This window comes from Aquarana catesbeiana, linkage group LG02, assembly GCF_042186555.1.
Source record: "Aquarana catesbeiana isolate 2022-GZ linkage group LG02, ASM4218655v1, whole genome shotgun sequence".
In the NCBI taxonomy this organism is placed as follows: Eukaryota; Metazoa; Chordata; class Amphibia; order Anura; family Ranidae; genus Aquarana; species Aquarana catesbeiana.
This window is the reverse complement of record NC_133325.1, coordinates 77,278,053-77,296,645: the sequence shown is the minus strand read 5'-3', so window position 1 is coordinate 77,296,645 and position 18,593 is coordinate 77,278,053. Positions and strand designations below refer to the sequence as shown.

Below are 18,593 nucleotides of genomic sequence, written 5' to 3'. Positions count from 1 at the left end.
TAAAGTGCTTGTGCTCAGTATTTCATAGCCAATGTATACAGTAACATACAAAATGTGATCATAAATATATGGAAAATAGTGCCAAATTAATTAGGAATATAATGTGCATCAGTAAACAGCCAGTAGGTATATGGTGTTCCTAGCAGACATACCACACACCTGTCTGCAGAAATAACAAACCAAGCATCCACAGATTGTGTGAAGTTAACTGGACTGCTAAACCATCATATGCATCATTTTTGAGCATAAATAAACACTAGACACAAACAATTCGAAAGTGTAATGTGCATCAATGAACAGGCAGAAAAAGTGCCAGGACAGCGTCCATCAATTAAGTGAGGTAATTTAATCTTTCACACCGTCACCGCTGCCAATTGGCGATAATGGATAAGACAACACCCGGTGAGTAGAGGTAAGTATCCTACTTACCAGACCACCATGACCTCTTTAATTAAAAAGATAGGTCAGGTGGGACTTTATGTGACCGTGGTCTGTGGTCTTTAATGGTATCAGGTGGATATTCCAGGAACAGCTCCGCCAGAATAGTATTTCAGAAAAAAGGTGGTGATCTCAGGTACATTATGGGTCCGTCTGACTGTACTGAATGGGGGGGTCTAGAGATGCAGGGTGCTGTGTAATGTAAAGGGCTGCAGGGTGATGTGTAATGTAAAGGGGTCCAGAGATGCAGGGTGTTGTGTAATGTAAAGTGGTCCAGAGATGCAGGGTGTTGTGTAATGTAAAGGGGTCCAGAGATGCAGGGTGTTGTGTAATGTAAAGGGGTCCAGAGATGCAGGGTGTTGTGTAATGTAGAGGTATTCAAGGGGCACAGTGGGGTGTTTTTAGATTTAAACGTGGGGAGGGAGGGGGGGTACCAGATATAGGATCCCCCCCGGGTGCCAAATGCTCTAGGTACACCCCTGGGTAGCAGACACTCCTGCTACTGACAGAGCCTGGCAGAAGCATTCATGATAGACTGAAGGGGGGATAGCCTATGTAAAGGTGATCCTGTGAGGAGGGAGTTACAGTAGTCGAGGTGGGAGATGAGCAGGGAATTAACTAGGAGCTTTGTGGTGCCATTGGTTAGGAAGGGGAGTATATTGGAGATGTTGCAGAGGTTGAGGCGGCAAGATTTGGACAGTGATTGGACGTGGGGCCGAAAGAAGAGTTCAGAGTGCAGGGTTACACCTAGCACCTTGGCATGTGGGGCTGGGCTGATAGTAATACAGGCTGACTCCCCTTATTATCATCAGAATTCTTATGTATTTATAACATTAAAAGCTAAAACCGGGAAGTGTTGTTTGAAGCAGTTGTTTGCTTTGTATACAGACATCTCACAGTAAGTATGGCAAGATGCTGGAATTTGGCAATGGCACCAAGGTCTGCGTTAGAAGCAGAATTTGTGTTATTTTATATATGAAGAAGAACGGTAAAAAAGTTTTTGGGGCAAAGCTGGGGATGAACTGCTGGAGCAGAGCTAAGAAATGAGTCGCTGTAGTAGAGCTAGAAGTTAAGCTACTTGAACAGAAATTGAAGAGACATCACTTGAGCAGAGCTAAGAGATGAGTTTCTGGAGCAAAGTTAGGAGATGAGTTGCTGGAACAAAGCTGAGATATGAGTTGCTGAAGCAGAGCTAGGAGATGAGTTGCTGGAGCAGAGGCAGAGCTAGGAGATGAGTTGCTCTAGTAGAGTTAGGCAGGACAGCCATCAGATATGTTTGGGCCCCTTACACAGCTTTAGGTCTTGCCCCCCCCCCCCGAGCCTGACCACCAACATTCCCCAGGGCTTGCCTTTGGGCCATCCTACCAAATCTATACACCAGCCACCTCACCTGACCTGTACGCACCCCCCCCCCCAATCCTGTATATATGTCAGCCCCCCCAAACCTGTATATTTGCCAGCCCCCTCCCACACACACCTGTATATATGGCAGCCCCACTCACACACACACATGTATATATGGCAGCCCCCCCACACACACACCTGTATATATGTCAAACCCCCCCACACACACACCTGTATATATGTCAGCCCCCCCCACACACACCTGTATATATGTCAAACCCCCCCCACACACACACCTGTATATATGTCAGCCCCCCCCCACACACACCTGTATATATGTCAGCCCCCCCCCACACACACCTGTATATATGTCAGCCCCCCCCCCCACACACACCTGTATATATGTCAGCCCCCCCACACACACCTGTATATATGTCAGAGCCCCCACACACACACTTGTATATATGATAGTGCCCCCCCCACACACCTGTGTATATGTCAGCCCCCTACACACCTGTATATTTGTCAGCCCCCCTCACACACATGTATATATGTCAGTGCCCCCCCCCCCCACACACACATGTATATATGTCAGCGCCCCCAGACACACACCTGTATATATGTCAGCGCCCCCACACATACCTGTGTATATGTCAGCCCCCCTCACACCTGTTTATATGTCAGCCCCCCCCCACACATATCTGTATACATGTTAGCCCCCCCCACACACACCTGTATACATGTCAGCGCCCCCCCCCCACACACACACACACCTGTATACATGTCAGCGCTCCCCCCACACACACACCTGTATACATGTCAGGGCCCCCCCACACACACCTGTATATATGTCAGGGCCCCCACACACACACACCTGTATGTCAGCGCCCCCCACACACACACCTGTATATATGTCAGCCACCCCCCCCCTCACACACACACCCATATATATGTCAGTGCACCCACACACAACTGTATGTATGTCAGCGCCCCCACACACACACCTGTATATATGTCAGCGCCCCCACACATACCTGTGTATATGTCAGCCCCCCTCACACCTGTATATATGTCAGCCCCCCCCCACACATATCTGTATACATGTTAGCCCCCCCCACACACACCTGTATACATGTCAGCGCCCCCCCCACACACACACACCTGTATACATGTCAGCGCTCCCCCCACACACACACCTGTATACATGTCAGGGCCCCCCCACACACACCTGTATGTCAGCGCCCCCCACACACACACCTGTATATATGTCAGCCACCCCCCCTCACACACACACCCATATATATGTCAGTGCACCCACACACAACTGTATATATGTCAGCGCCCCCACATACACACCTGTATATATGTTAGCCACCCCCCCACACACCTGTATATATGTCAGCCACCCCCCTCACACACACCTGTATATATGTCAGCCACCCCCCTCACACACACACACACCTGTATATATGTCAGCCACCTGCCCCCCCCACACACACACCTGTATATATGTCAGCCCCCCACACACACACACAATTGTATATATGTCAGCGCCCCCCACACACACCTGTGTATATGTCAGCCCCCCCCCATACACCTGTATATTTGTCAGCCTCCCCCCCAAACCTGTATATTTGTCAGCCCCCCTCACACACCTGTCTATATGGCAGCCCCCCCACACACACCTGTATATATGTCAGCCCCCCACACACACACCCGTATATATGTCAGCGCCCCCCCCCCCACACACACACCTGTATATATGTCAGCGCCCCCACACACACCTGTATCTATGTCAGCGGCCCTCACACACACCTGTATATATATGTCAGCAACCCCCCCCCCCACACACACACACACACACACACATCTGTATATATGTCAGCGCCCCCTGCACACACCTGTATATACGTCAGCCACCCCCCCCCCACACACACACCTGTATATATGTCAGCACCCCCACATACACACCTGTATATATGTCAGCGCCCCCCCACACACACACCTGTATATATGTCAGCCCCCCCACACACACCTGTATATATGTCAGCACCCCCACATACACACCTGTATATATGTCAGCGCCCCCCCACACACACACCTGTATATATGTCAGCCCCCCCACACACACCTGTATATATGTTAGCGCCCCCCCCACACACATCTGTATATATGTCAGCGCCCCCACACACACACACCTGTATATATGTCAGCCACCCCCCTCACACACACACCTGTATATACGTCAGCCACCCCCCTGACACACACACACACCTGTATATATGTCAGCCACCCGCCCCCCCCCACACACACACCTGTATATATCTCAGCGCCCCCACATACACAACTGTATATATGTTAGCCACCCCCCACACACACCTGTATATATGTCAGCCCCCCACATACACACAACTGTATATATGTCAGCGCCCCCACACACACCTGTGTATATGTCAGCCCCCCCATACACCTGTATATTTGTCAGCCTCCCCCCCAAACCTGTATATTTGTCAGCCCCCCCACACACCTGTCTATATGGCAGCCCCCCACACACACCTGTATATATGTCAGCCCCCCACACACACACCCATATATATGTCAGCGCCCCCCCCACACACACACACACACCTGTATCTATGTCAGCGGCCCTCACACACACCTGTATATATATGTCAGCCACCCCCCCCCCACACACACATGTATATACGTCAGCCACCCCCCACACACACATGTATATATGTCAGCCACCCCCCCACACACACCTGTATATATGTCAGCCACCCCCCCACACACACACACCTGTATATATGTCAGCGCCCCCACATACACACCTGTATATATGTCAGCGCCCCCACACACCTGTATATATGTCAGCCCCCCCACACACCTGTATATATATTAGCGCCCCACACACACATCTGTATATATGTCAGTGCCCCCCCCCCAAACACACACACCCCTGTATATATGTCAGCCACCTGCCCCCCCCCACATACACACACACCTGTATATATGTCAGCCACCCCCCACACACACACACACCTGTATATATGTCAGCCACCCCCCACACACACACACCTGTATATATGTCAGCACCCCCACACACCTGTATATATGTTAGCGTCACCCCACATACATCTGTATATATGTCAGCCACCCCCCCCACACACACCTGTATATATGGCAGCCCCGCATACACAGATCTGTACACACACAAGCCTCTGGCCTCTCCCTGTACACAAACAGCCCCCCTCCCTTTCCTTCACAGCCCCTACTTGTAACTTCCTACCTGGTCCCAGCTCATTTTCACAAAGCTGACATGTTGCTGAGAAGCATAGTACAGGCAGATCACTGTCACACGAGGGGTGCACATGCACATAGTAGCCAGAGGTGCCAGTAAAGAGCTCAATGTCTGAGTCAATGAAACGAGAACAGCAGAAACTGTGAGATCATTTCTGTACTGCACAGCACGATCCCCTTCACCCGTCCTGCCTTCTTCTGGCCTGGGCGGGCCCCTCGGGCCCCGGGGCCCCTTACAGTTGTAACAGTTGTACCCCCCTGGAGCTAGGAGATGAGTTGCTCTAGTAGAGCTAGGAGATGAGTTGCTGGAGCAGATGAGTTGTTACAGCAGAACTAGAAGATGAGTTGTTGGAGTAGAGCTAGGAGATGAGTTGTTGGAGTAGAGCTAGGAGATGAGTTGCTAGAGCAGGTGAGTTGTTACAGCAGAACTAGAAGATGAGTTGCTAGAGCAAAGCTATAACATGAGTTGCTAGAGACAGCTAGGGGATGAATTGCTGGAGCAAAGTTGAATTTAAAGAGTTACTTAACCCACAACAGTAAAATCTGAATAAAAAGAATAGGGGGGAGAGGAAAAGAGAGGGGGGAAAAGAAGAGGAGAAGAAGGCGAAGAAAAAAAGGGGGAATTAGAATGGGAGGAGAGAGATGTAGGGCTTGAAGGCCAACAAATATGGTTAGAGAATAAACGAGGGAAAGGGAGGGTAGGGAAATGGTGCCACATGACTGCACTGTGGTAGGCTTGAGTTATGAACGAGATGGAGGTACATCCCCAGGAGGTGAGAGCATTAGAGGAAGAGAAGTGGATCCAAATATACCGTCCATAGGACTGGAATTATTTTTTAATTTGGAATAACACTGTGCTCAAGAAGCTGCTTTAGATAACTGTATTTTAAATAGTATGGGCCTGTTTGCAATTCATTTTGTGTAGCAAAACATGAACACTAAATAAAAACATCTGAATGACTTGAATAAAAAATATTTTAATACAATTTATTTCCAGGATCTGTAGTTCCTGGAAATCTCAGAACACGTCTTGTGAAACATTTCACGGTCAGATCATTCCATTTTCTCTTTTTATGATACTTCTCAGCTCTGTAAGCAAAATACCCAAAAATGTGGAGATATGTAAGCCCTACTGAAACTTCTTAAATGCCTATTAAAAGCTTGTTTAGAGCTACAGCCAGGACTCCTGTTGAGTTCCCTATGCAGCACACCCAGACTGGAGCCAAAGTGCATCTAAAAGGATTTGAGAAAGCTACATGGAACTTTAGAAATGCTTTTTAAAGGTCTGCTGAACATGCTTCTCTGACTAGCATTTACCGATAGGGTTTAAACAATGTCAAGATGCTCTTCTTACTGATATTCACAGACAAGGGATAAACAATGTCAAGATGCTATTTTGACTATCACTTACAAACAAGGTTTTAACAATCAGGAGCCCTACAGCTTTTGGTAATATAAGTAAGCCTGGCCTGAAATACTTCATTATACCCAAACACAGGCTATTACTAGCAGTTTGCATTCCAGAAAACCCCCTTAAAGTGGATTTTTCCGATAAAAAATTATCTTAAAGTGGCAGTAAAGTCCCCTTGGTTTACCTTATTTTAGGCTCACATGTAGGTACAGTAAATATCTCCTAAACGTGCACCATTTAGAAGATATATACTATAGTAGGAGCTGGTGACATCACCGGCGAATGCGTACCGTGCTCTTAATTGAATGCGTGCCGTCCATTGAGAGAGCTGTGCTGCGGCCGTGACCTCTGTGCACATGTGTGGGAGTGATGTCATTGTGGCTCAGCCAGTCAAACAGCCAAAAGCCAGCGAACCCGGAAAGAAGACCGGGTGAAGTTGGAAGTGCTGGGAAGCCATGATAGTGCTCCGCTGGAGAGCTTCATTCTAAGGTAAGTCTTTCATAATGTGCCAGTATATGATTCATACTAGAACATTACTATTATCTTGCAGGAGCCCAATTTTTGGGATTTTTTTTTTTTTTTGCGGTTTCCTACCGCTTTAAGCTGGAAATACAATGGCTGAACAAAAAATTGGAAATTTTTATTATAAAAGTAAAAGAGGGCAACATAGAACAAATGCGATATTTGACACTGTTTTTGATAAACGAACGCATCAATATCTGGTTGGATGGATGTAGAAGCAGTTCTCAATGAATTCTCAAGGTGCTCATCAGATATTTTGGTTCCAATTTTGCCCTTTGTGTGCTTCATCCAACATCACATAGTTGCTCACAAATATAGGTGCTGTCAAAAACCGTTGACACGAATAAGGCGTGATTGTGAAGAGTGGGATATTTTTCTTCGGGAAGATAAAACTTGTAAAAGTCCAGTAAAGAGACACTGCCAAATTTTTATTTGGCCGCATGTGCTCGCTGACTGTAAACACATTTTTAAACCCCCCCCCCCCCAAAAAAAATCAACAATTTTAAGTAGGTTTACGATTTTGTGTTGGGTTGCACTCATAGCCGTCTTGGACCACATGCAGCTTGTGGGCTGCAGGTTGGACACCCCTGATGTGAAGGAAGCCACATATTAAACCCTCACCTCGCGTCTCCACAGAATCAATACATTTCTTGACAAAGTTGAAGCCAGCTTCATTTAGGAACACTGTATAGAAAAATGAAAAGGTAGTGTTAAAACGTAACTTCCAGTTATAAGTACAATATTAACCACTTGACCTCCAAAAGATTTACCCCCCCCCCCCCCCGACCAGGATATTTTTTGCAATACGGCACTGCATTACTTTAACTGACAATTGCACGGTAATGCAACGCCATAGCCAAATAAAATTCACATAATTTTTCCCCCCACAAATAGAGCTTTCTTCTGTTGGTATTTGATCACCACTGGGTTTTCTTATTTTTTTTTAGCTATAAGCAAAAAAATTAACAGATTCCTCTATTTACACTTCATTCACGCCTGTTGGGCTATTGTATTTTTCACAGCTGCGGCTGTCAGGATACCCAAACAGTGGCTGCATCTGATTGGATACAGCAGCTGTTCCTGCCCCGTTCCTTCAATTTTTCAATCAAAGGATATCAGATGGGAGGGGGCCCACAGGGACACCCACTAACATACAAGTAACATTTTAGGCATCCTCTACAATCGTTTGAGTTTTAATTTTTGGTGCGATACTCCTTAAAGCTGGGTTCACACTATTGCCGCATGTGGCTCACAGCAGGGGTCCGGTCCATAGAGAGCCGGTCACAATCTCCTACCATGCGAATTGCGGAAACCCACATCCAATTCGAATAGGTGTGAACCCAACCTGCGTGTTGTCTACTGAAGGGAGGCAGACATTAGTTTCCCTTATTAGAACACTGAGATCTAATCAGGTGGCTATAATAAAGGCTGAGCCCCCATTTAGGAATTAGTTTGGAAAGGACATGGTGAAACAAACAGCAATTTCTTCAGAAGAGAAAAAGGAGGAGTTACACTTTTAGCTACTGTAGCCTGACCTCTCCTAACTTCCTAGTTACGACTTTCCAACTGCCATCCACCGCATGCCAAAATATGACATGTCAAATCGCATGCCTATTGCCGGCAATGGCACCATCTGAATCGTTGCGACGCCGACTTTGTGGCGCTGCACAGATTCCCAAAAGTAGTTCCTGCACTACTTTTAGCAACTTCGGGGGCAATTTCAATAGACATCTGTGCATGAACCCGCACAGATGTCTTCAAATCGTCCCCCAACTCGCACTGAAATGTAGGTTTGAAATCGTGCGAGTTTAGCTGAACGATTTCAAACCCGCCCTCAGTGTGAATGAGGGCTTAAAGTTTAAAACAGAAAACAAGTTCACTTTGAGGCTGGGTTCACACTATCTCCGCATGCGGCTCACAGCAGGGGTCCGGTGCGTCCCCGTTCACTGTTTCAGGTCCAATTTCAGCCCAAATTTTTGGCTGAATTTGAACCTGAAATGGATTAAAAGACGCACAGGGCAAATTCGCACTGGAGCCGCAGCGGAGATATGTGAACTGACTCCATAGAGAGCCGGTCAAAATCTGCTGCTATTGAAAATTGGATGCGGGGAACCCAGCCTAATGCCCCGTACACACGGTCGGACTTTGTTCAGACATTCCGACAACAAAATCCTAGGATTTTTTCCAACAGATGTTGGCTCAAACTTGTCTTGCATACACACGGTCACACAAAGTTGTCGGCAAATCCGATCGTTCTGAACGCGGTGACGTAAAACACGTACGTCGGGACTATAAACGGGGCAGTGGCCAATAGCTTTCATCTCTTTATTTATTCTGAGCATGCGTGGCACTTTGTCCGTCGGATTTGTGTACACACGATCGGAATTTCCGACAACGGATTTTGTTGTCGGAAAATTTTATCTCCTGCTCTCCAACTTTGTGTGTCGGAAAATCCGATGGAAAATGTCCGATGGAGCCCACACACGGTCGGAATTTCCGACAACACGCTCCGATCGGACATTTTCCATCGGAAAATCCGACCGTGTGTACGGGGCATAAGTGTTTGGGAACTCTTCCTCAGAAGAAATAAATGAAGATATCACTTAACCACTTGCCGACCAGCCGCCGCAGTTGTACTGCGGCAGAATGGCACGGCTGGACGAAACAACATTATGTAACGTCGCTTCGCCCTGTGGCCACTCGCATTGGGCCCCGAGCCTATGCGAGTGCCCTGCGGTCGGGATCACCGCCTGGCTACCGTGACCCCTGCTGACACACAGGGAACCGGGATCTGTGTGTGTAAACACAGAGTATCCGGTTCTCTGAGGGGAGAACAGACAGATCGTCTGTTCATACAGAGTATGAACAGCGATCTGTAATCTCCCCTACACAGTCCCCTTGCCCCTTCAGTTAGACCACACACTAGGGAACACATTAACCCCTTGATCGACCCCTAGTGTTAACCCCTTCACAGTCAGTGACATTTTTACAGTAATCAGTGCATTTTTATAGCATCGATTGCTGTATTAATGCCAATGGTCCCAAAAATGTGTCAAAATTGTCCGATGTGTCCGCCATAATGTCGCAGTCCCAATAAAAAATCAATATACGCTTATTGTGATTTTTTTTACCAAAAATATGTAGAAGAATACATATCGGCCTAAACTGAGGAAAAAAATTTTCTTTTTTTTTTTTATATATTTTTGGGTGACATTTATTATAGCAAAAAGTAAAAAATAATAATAAATCATTTTTTTTTTCAAAATTGTCACTTTTTTTTGTTTATAGCGCAAAAAATAAAAAACGTAGAGGTGATCAAATGCCACCAAAAGAAAGCTCTATTTGTGGGAAAAAAAGGACATAAATTTTGTTTGGTTGCAACTTCGCAATTGTCAGTTAACCACTTCCTGACCGGCGCATGCCGATGTACGTTGGCAGAATGGCACGGCTGGGCAAATGGACTTACAGGTACGTCCATTTGAATTTCCTGCCCTGCCATTGCATGCTCATGCCGGCCGGGAGCTCCGTGAGTCGGGTTGTGGGTCCTGCGGACTCGATCGCCGCGGGGATACCTGCGATCGCCTCACAGAGAGGACGAACGGGGAGATGCTGATGTAAACAGCATCTCCCCGTTCTGCCTAGTGACAGTGTCACTGATCACAGCTCCCTGTCATCGGGAGCAGTGATCAGCATAGTGACACACACAGCCCATCCCCCCTACAGTTAGAATCACTCCCCTAGGACACACTTAACCCCTCCCCGCCCCCTAGTGGTCAACCCCTTCACTGCCAGTGTCATTTACACAGTAATCAGTGCATTTTTAATCGCACTGATCGCTGTATAAATGACAATGGTCCCAAAAATGTGTCAAAAATGTCTGACATGTCGGCCTTAACGTCGCAGTCACAATAAAAATCGCTGATCGCCGCCATTACTAGTAAAAAAAAAAATTATTAATAAAAATGCCATAGAACTATCCCCTATTTTGTAAAAGCTATAACTTTTGCGCAAACCAATCAATAAGCGCTTATTGCGATTTTTTTTTACCAAAAATATGTAGAAGAATACATATCGGCCTAAACTGAGGAAAAAAAATGTTTTTTTATATATTTTTGGGGGATATTTATTATAGCAAAATGTAAAAAATAATGCGTTTTTTTTCAAAATTGTCGCTCTTATTTTGTTTATGATATCATTACTCTATATAGTTTTAAGTGTTTCCAAGCAGTGCAGACTATGGGGTTGAAGGGAAAATAGACTGTGCACTTTGCAAAGTGCAGTTGCTCCAGAGGTTGGTAAATGAGCAGAAGTTCTGCTGACTTCCATCATCCAATCATGTGTAAGGAAACGTGCTGTTTTTTTTTTTTTTTTTTTTCCCTGTACGTGATTGGATATTCTGTGCAAAATGAAGCCTTAACTCATCCACTAAGCTCTGAAGCAACTGTACTTGCAGGCTGCAACTGCACAGTCTATTTGCCTTTAGTAAATCAACCCCTATAAGGAGCAAAACGAATACTGTCCTGCACAGCTTTGACAATACAGGTTTTAGCTTTCTAGCAAAGACCACTGGTGTCAGCTCATAAGTTGTATTTTTTATGTAGTTCCATGAAGAATCCACTAGAGGGCCACTGATACAACACTTCTATATTCTGTGTCCGTTTTCAGTAGAAAATAGCACATAAACCGTAAAATCAATCACGTAATTCGTCAGCCATTCATACTTACTTTCTTCTTTTTTGCTTATAATTGCTGGAAGTGTGTAAATCTAAAAGAGGAAAATAAGTATTCATTAGTTTACAGGAAGCATACTGAAACACTATTTTTAAAGTAAACCCAATCACTAAAATCTCATATAATCTTTAACATATTGATGCCAATGGAAAAGTCATGTTACATTGTTTTTCAAACTCTGCACCTTTTATTTAAATTATTCCTGGTAATGTTCATGTCATGACGGTAATGGTTAGAACTACTTGTTATGGGTGACAACCCCCTGTCCCTGTCTCTAAGCTGCTTTCGTGCGTTGCCACCCTGTTAACGCAATGCTGGTGGAGACTAGAAGTGAACATGCAGGATACCTGGGCACCCAGAAGAATGACGTGGTTCCATTTGCTGACTGCATGTCACTACCGGGGTACATAGGCATCTGACACTCACAGAAGGGTCAAATCCTGAAAATCTTAATGAAGGCTGTAGTTCTTCAGTCTTTTAACAGGGAACTGCTTTGGGATTTGTTTTTCGGTGATGACAGTGTCACTTTAAACACAGTCACTAGAGGGTACCATTAAAAACTCATTGCATTATGATCAAAAAAGATATACCAAAAACATAAAAGAGTAAGAAAAAAAAACAGAATAAATGTTACAGCAGTAGTGGATAAAACACAATAGATTGATAGTGATACCCCAGAATGATGTAGCGCAACTCAATGCAAAAAATATATAAACAAAAACAATGTACAAAAAAATTGTGCATACAAAAATTATATAAAATATACAAATAAAGTCCAACGAGTATCCAAATGTAAAAAAAAGTAAAAAACGATATCCAGCTAGAATCAACTTCAATCACCACTGTGACATGTCATACGCAAAGTGAATCCTCCACCCAAGTAGATGAGCCTCTCACCTCACTGACATGACCCATGCATTACCAGTAGGTCTCACCACGCATTATTCCCTCTCTGGAGATGAAGAAAACAGCTACTGTCTCCAATGCTCCTCTGCCTTTGATTTAGGTGGATGGATGGGTAGATAGATCTCAAATCCCCACAGCATACATGCAGGAAGAAAAAGCACACAGACCTAGTGCTCTCCGTTTAAAACTCACATTTATTTAAAAGAATAAAATATTGCTCCTACAAAAATGGGCAGTGCTAACCGTGAATCGCTTGTCTCTCATACACAATCATAAAGCAGCTAGATGCAGAGATGGCCGCGGGATGATGTCATACAAGGGATTCCTCGTCCTATACGCACGTTACGTCCAATCATCGGGACTTCCTCAGTAGGGGCTAAGTGCAATATTTTATTCTTTTAATAAATTTGTTTTAAACGGAGAGCACTAGGTCTGTGTGCTTTTTCTTCCTGCATGCATGTAAGCTGTGGAGATTTATGATCTATCTACCCATCCAACTGAATAAGAGGCAGAGAAACATTGGAAAAAGTAGCTGTTTTCTTCATCCCCGGAGAGGGAAAAATGCCTGGTGAGACCTACTGGTAATGTCATGTCAGTGAGGTGAGAGGCTCCTCTACTTGGGCGGTGGATTCACTTTGCGTATGACATGTCACAGTGGTGATTGAAGTGGATTCAAGCTGGATATAGTTTTTTACATTTTTTCATGTTTAGTTACTCATTGGACTTTATTTGTATATTTATATCATTTTTGTATGCACAGTTTTTTTGTTTATATATTTTTTGAGAGTTGTGCTACAACATTTTGGGGTATCAATTTAGTTTAGTAAGTTTAGAATCACTTATAGGTGTTGGCCAGCAACTGATTTAGCACTTATTGGTTTTTTTTTTTTTCACTTAATAATTGGTTATGCAGATTGAATATTGGTACAGATAATACACAATACTTTTATCAAACTTTCTGTCTGAAAAGTTTGAACTAAAGCATTTTTTTTTTTGGTTTAGTGGAAAATAAACAGAGCGCTATTAATCTGGACAGCATTGCTGTGTCTTGTGCACTGATTACATAACGGAACACAGCAGGGAGCCTCAAAGATATTCTCAGATTTATCCCACTCGATTAAAGGGCTCTTACCAAAATGTACAGTCTTTTAATAAATACACTATTCTTTTATTACCAGAAAACACACATTCCTTATAGTAGATAATAGGTCATATTTGCAGACCATTCTATGAAAAATAAGGCGTGTCTGAGAGTCACAAACCCAGTTTCAATCCAACTATAGCACAGGAGGTGAAAAGGAAGCCAGTGTTTTCTTCATCTCACTTGCTGGGTTTTCCTTTGATTAATCATACATATATACTATTTAAATAGAGTGTACATGTACAGCCGTGGCCAAAAGTTTTGAGAATGACACAAATATTCATTTTCACAGTCTGCTGCTTCAGTGTTTTTAGATCTTTTTGTCAGATGTTACTAAGGTATACTAAAATATAATTACAAGCATTTCATAAGTGTCAAAGGCTTTTATTGACAATTACATTAAGTTTATGCAATAAGTCAATATTTGCATGTTGACCCTTCTTTTTCAAGACCTCTGCAATTCGCCCCTGGCATGCTGTCAATTAACTTCAATTAACTATATGGAAGCCCATTTTTGCATAATCAATGCTTGGAGTTTGTCAGAATTTGTTGTTTTTTTTTTCTTTTTTCACCTGCCTCTTGAGGATTGACCGCAAGTTCTCAATGGGATTAAGGTCTGGGGAGTTTTCTGACCATGGACCCAAAATTGTGATGTTTTGTTCCCCAAGCCAATTAGTTATCACCTTTGCCAAATGGCAAGGTGCTCCATGCTGGAAAAGGCATTGTTCATCACCAAATTGTTCTTGGATGTTTGGGAGAAGTTGCTCTCGGAGGAAATTTTTGTACCATTCTTTATTCTTGGCTGTGTTCTTAGACAAAATTGTGAGTGAGCCCACTCCCTTGGCTGAGAAGCAACCTTACATATGAATGGTCTCAGGATGCTTTACTGTTTGCCATGACACAGGACTGATGGTTTTCTCCGGATGCCCCAAACAATCGGAAAGGGGATTCATCAGACAAAATGACTTTACCCCAGTCCTCAGCAGTCCAATCCCTGTACCTTTTGCAGAATATCAGTTTGTTCCCAAAGTTTTTCCTGTAGAGAAGTGGCTTCTTTGTTGCAGTTCTTTACACAAGGCCCGCCTCCAAAAGTCTTCTCCTCACTGTGCGTACAGATGTACTCACATCTGCTTGCTGCCATTCCTGAGCAAGCTCTGCACTGGTGGTGCCCCGATCCTGCAGCCAAATCAACTGTAGGAGACAGTCCTGGCACTTGATGGACCTTCTTGGCCACCCTGAAGCCTTCTTCACAAATGCAGTGGAAATGCTTTTTATGGGATTAAGTTCATTTGCATGGCAAAGGGACTTTGCAATTCATCTGATCACTCTTCATAACAAGTATATGCAAATTGATGTGTTGAAAGCAGAAAGAATGACCATCGCAGTTTGTTGTGTATGCACAGCTGCAGACCAGTCATGGTGCCCATACTGACCCGTGTCAACTGCCAAAAGTGCCTACAATGGGCATGTGAAAACTGGACCACAGAGCAATGGAAGAAGGTGGCCTAGTCTGATGAATCACATTTTCTTTTACATCACGTGGATTGCTTGGTCGGTGTGTGTCACTTACCTGGGGTAAAAATGGCACCAGGTTGCACTATAGAAAGAAGGCAAGCTGGTGGAGGTGTTGTGATGCTTTGGGCAATGTTCTGCTGGGAAATCTTGTAGATTCAAGTGGATGTTATTTGACACGTACCACCTACCTAAACATTGTTGCTGACCAAGTACACCCTTTCATTTAAATTATATTATAAATCAAATATTCCGCGCTTAGGTTCAGTGTTAGCAAAGAACTGCAGCCCCCCAAGCAAAATGGAAACACCGAAGTGGAATCCACATAACACAGAATGTTCTAATAGGGAAATGGCGCTGTTCACAGATAATGGAAAAATCAATAAACGCAAAGCCCAACCCACCAAAAAATGGGAATGAAAAATGTGACTAAAAAATGTGAGTTCAAATGTAAGTGTTCAAAGGGCTATTCCCAGAGTCAGGCTAAAAGGTGCCATGCAGTGCTTCAGCTGGTTTGTTTAGGGGACAGGAACCACACCGGAGCAGAGATTCTTGCAGCTCTGCAGGGACAGGCCTAGAGGTGGTTCACACCACACCAACTGGAGCCAGGAATAGTGGTGGCTATAATGGCTCAAACCTCCTGTCTGCCCTTAGACAGGGAAAGTTGACACATGTGCCATGCCTTGCACATATCCTCAATTTGGTGGTGCAGCGTTTCCTAGGTACGTACCCAGGGTTGCAAGATGTACTAAAGCAGGCCAGAAGAGTCTGTAGCCATTTCAGGCGGTCATACACAGCCAGTGCTCAGTTGGCTGAAATTCCACCTGCCCATAAACCGCCTGATTTGTGACATGCCCACCAGGTGGAACTCAACATTGTTAATGTTGCAGTGGCTGTACATGCAGCAGAGGGCTGTCAACGAGTACCTGTGCCAGTACGGCATGACGACTGGCTCAGGCCGCCTCAGCTTTTTTTCCCCCATGCCAACGGCTGATTATTAAGGACGCATGCACTGTATTGTCACCATTTGAGGTGGCCACAAGGATGGTGAGCAGTGACAGTGCATGCATCAGTGACACAATCCCTGTGGTGTTCCTGCTGGAGCAGACTCTGCATGGCATTATGGACAGGGCACTGGAAGCAGAGCAGCAGGAGGAAGAGGAGGACTTCCTTTCCTCTCAAGGCCCACTTTATCCAGACATCATCATTCCTATGTCACAGAACACACAGGAGGAGAGAGGGGAGGAAGATGAGGAGGAGGATGAGGAGGAGGATTCTGGCACTTTCATAGGCTTTGAAGAAGAGGAAGACATGCGTCAATCTGTAAGAGATGGCTTTCCAAGCCTAGGACCCTTGGGAGTAGTACGTGGCTGGGAGATGCTGTCATCCTGAGTGAGCTCGAGGAGTCTGCTTTTCAAGCCTCTGAAAATTTGAGGCGCATGGGCAACCTCATGATTCAAAGCATGCGAAAGGACCCAAGAATATGTGGCATAAAGGAGAAGGATGATTACTGGTTGGCAACCCTCCTTGACCACCGTTATAATGGGAAGGTCTCAGAACTCTTCCCGTCCCCACAGAGAGTGCAGAAGATAAAATCTCTTGTGGACACGTTAAAGAGGATTTCATTGAACATTTTTCCTGACTCCAGTAGGTTACAGTGTCATGGAAAACGTAGTTTTGAGTCTTCTGTTGGTCAAGAGAGGAGTGTTGGAGAAGGTGTCTGACTAAGTGAGGCATTTCTGAATTTTTTTAGTCCCCGCCTCCCAGGGCTGTCAGCTTCCACATCCCATCGGCAGCGTCTGCATCACATGGTGGATGATTACCTCGGGGCCAAAACAGAGATGGAGAGCTTTCCAGCTGACAATCCACTGACTTACTGGGTCATGAGAATAGACCGCTGGTCAGGCCAAGAGAAACAAAGAAAAAAGAAAACAACACTCAGATTTAATAGAAAAGATACGCAGACTCGAAGGGATACACAAACAATCTCAAGCAATAGCCGCTTTAAATGACCTGATACAGGCCAGAAAAGATTTACTAAACCTACTAGACAAGCAGATACAAAGAAAATACATTCTATCTAAAAAGAGATTCTATGAATTTGGCAACAAAGCAAGCAAAATGCTAGCCAGAACGCTTCAAACTGCTCGATCTAACCAGACAATCCACCAAATTACTGACCCCTCCGGACGCAAACTGAACAAAACCCCTGATATTGCGCAACAATTTGTACAGTACTATAGCAAACTATATAACCTACCTAACCCCACCCCATCCTCGGACAACAACACCCGCACCCAAATGATATCTGACTTCTTAAAAAAATATAGCCCTACTCCTATATCGGAATCCATGGTCCAAGAGCTAAATACCCCACTTACCTGCACTGAAGTCGACACTGCCCTTAAACAGTTGAAAGCAGGCAAAAGCCCAGGACCGGACGGCCTTACCGCAGGCTATTACAAAACATACGCAAGACTACTTACACCCTCATTTTTAAAAGCATTCAACACTTTCGCACAACCTACTAACCCCCCGCGGGATCTCCTCACAGCCCACATAGTAGTAATTCCCAAACCGGACAAAGACCATTCTCTAGTCACAAACTTCAGACCCATCTCACTACTCAACGTGGACCTTAAATGGTATGCAAAAACCTTTGCAAATCGTCTTCTACCTTTGATACCCCAGCTTGTAGGCCTTGACCAAGTGGGCTTTGTACCCGGAAGGGAAGCGAGGGATAATACCCTAAAGACCCTCAATATCCACCACTGGCTCACGTCCAGCAAGAACAAGGGATTTATGCTTTCCCTGGACGCGGAGAAGGCATTCGACAGAGTGGCATGGGACTACATGAAGGAAACTCTCAAAACTATCGGCCTTCCCCAAATAATGCTAAACTATATATTAGCGCTATACTCTAATCCCACAGCGAAGGTCCAACTTAATGGCCACCTGTCAGATGCCTTCTCCGTGTCAAACGGAACTCGTCAAGGATGCCCTCTCTCCCCATTGATCTTCATTCTTTCTCTTGAACCTCTTCTTAGACGCCTCAACTCCAACACAGACATCAAAGGTATACAAATTAAACACCGCACTTACAAATTGGCAGCATTCGCGGATGACATCCTATTATTCCTTACAGAACCCCTCACCACAATTCCGAACCTACTTAAAGACTTCCAAACCTTTCATACACTATCTAATTTTCAAATCAACTTTTCGAAATCAAATGCTCTTAACATATCCCTACCCCCAGAAATATGCCAACAATGCCAACTCAATTTC

At 44.8% G+C, this 18,593-nt stretch overlaps 1 protein-coding gene across 2 annotated transcripts in view; it reads right to left on the bottom strand.

The window, feature by feature from the left end:
• ARHGAP42 (Rho GTPase activating protein 42) overlaps positions 1–18,593 on the bottom strand; it is a 525,190-nt gene that overhangs the window by 60,293 nt on the left and 446,304 nt on the right. For both annotated transcript variants that reach the window (XM_073613052.1, XM_073613053.1), the window contains 2 exons: positions 11,741–11,780; positions 7,637–7,699 (listed from right to left, as the gene is read on the bottom strand). In XM_073613052.1, coding sequence (XP_073469153.1) covers positions 7,637–7,699; positions 11,741–11,780 — 103 coding nt within the window. The remainder of the gene's footprint in view (positions 1–7,636; positions 7,700–11,740; positions 11,781–18,593) is intronic.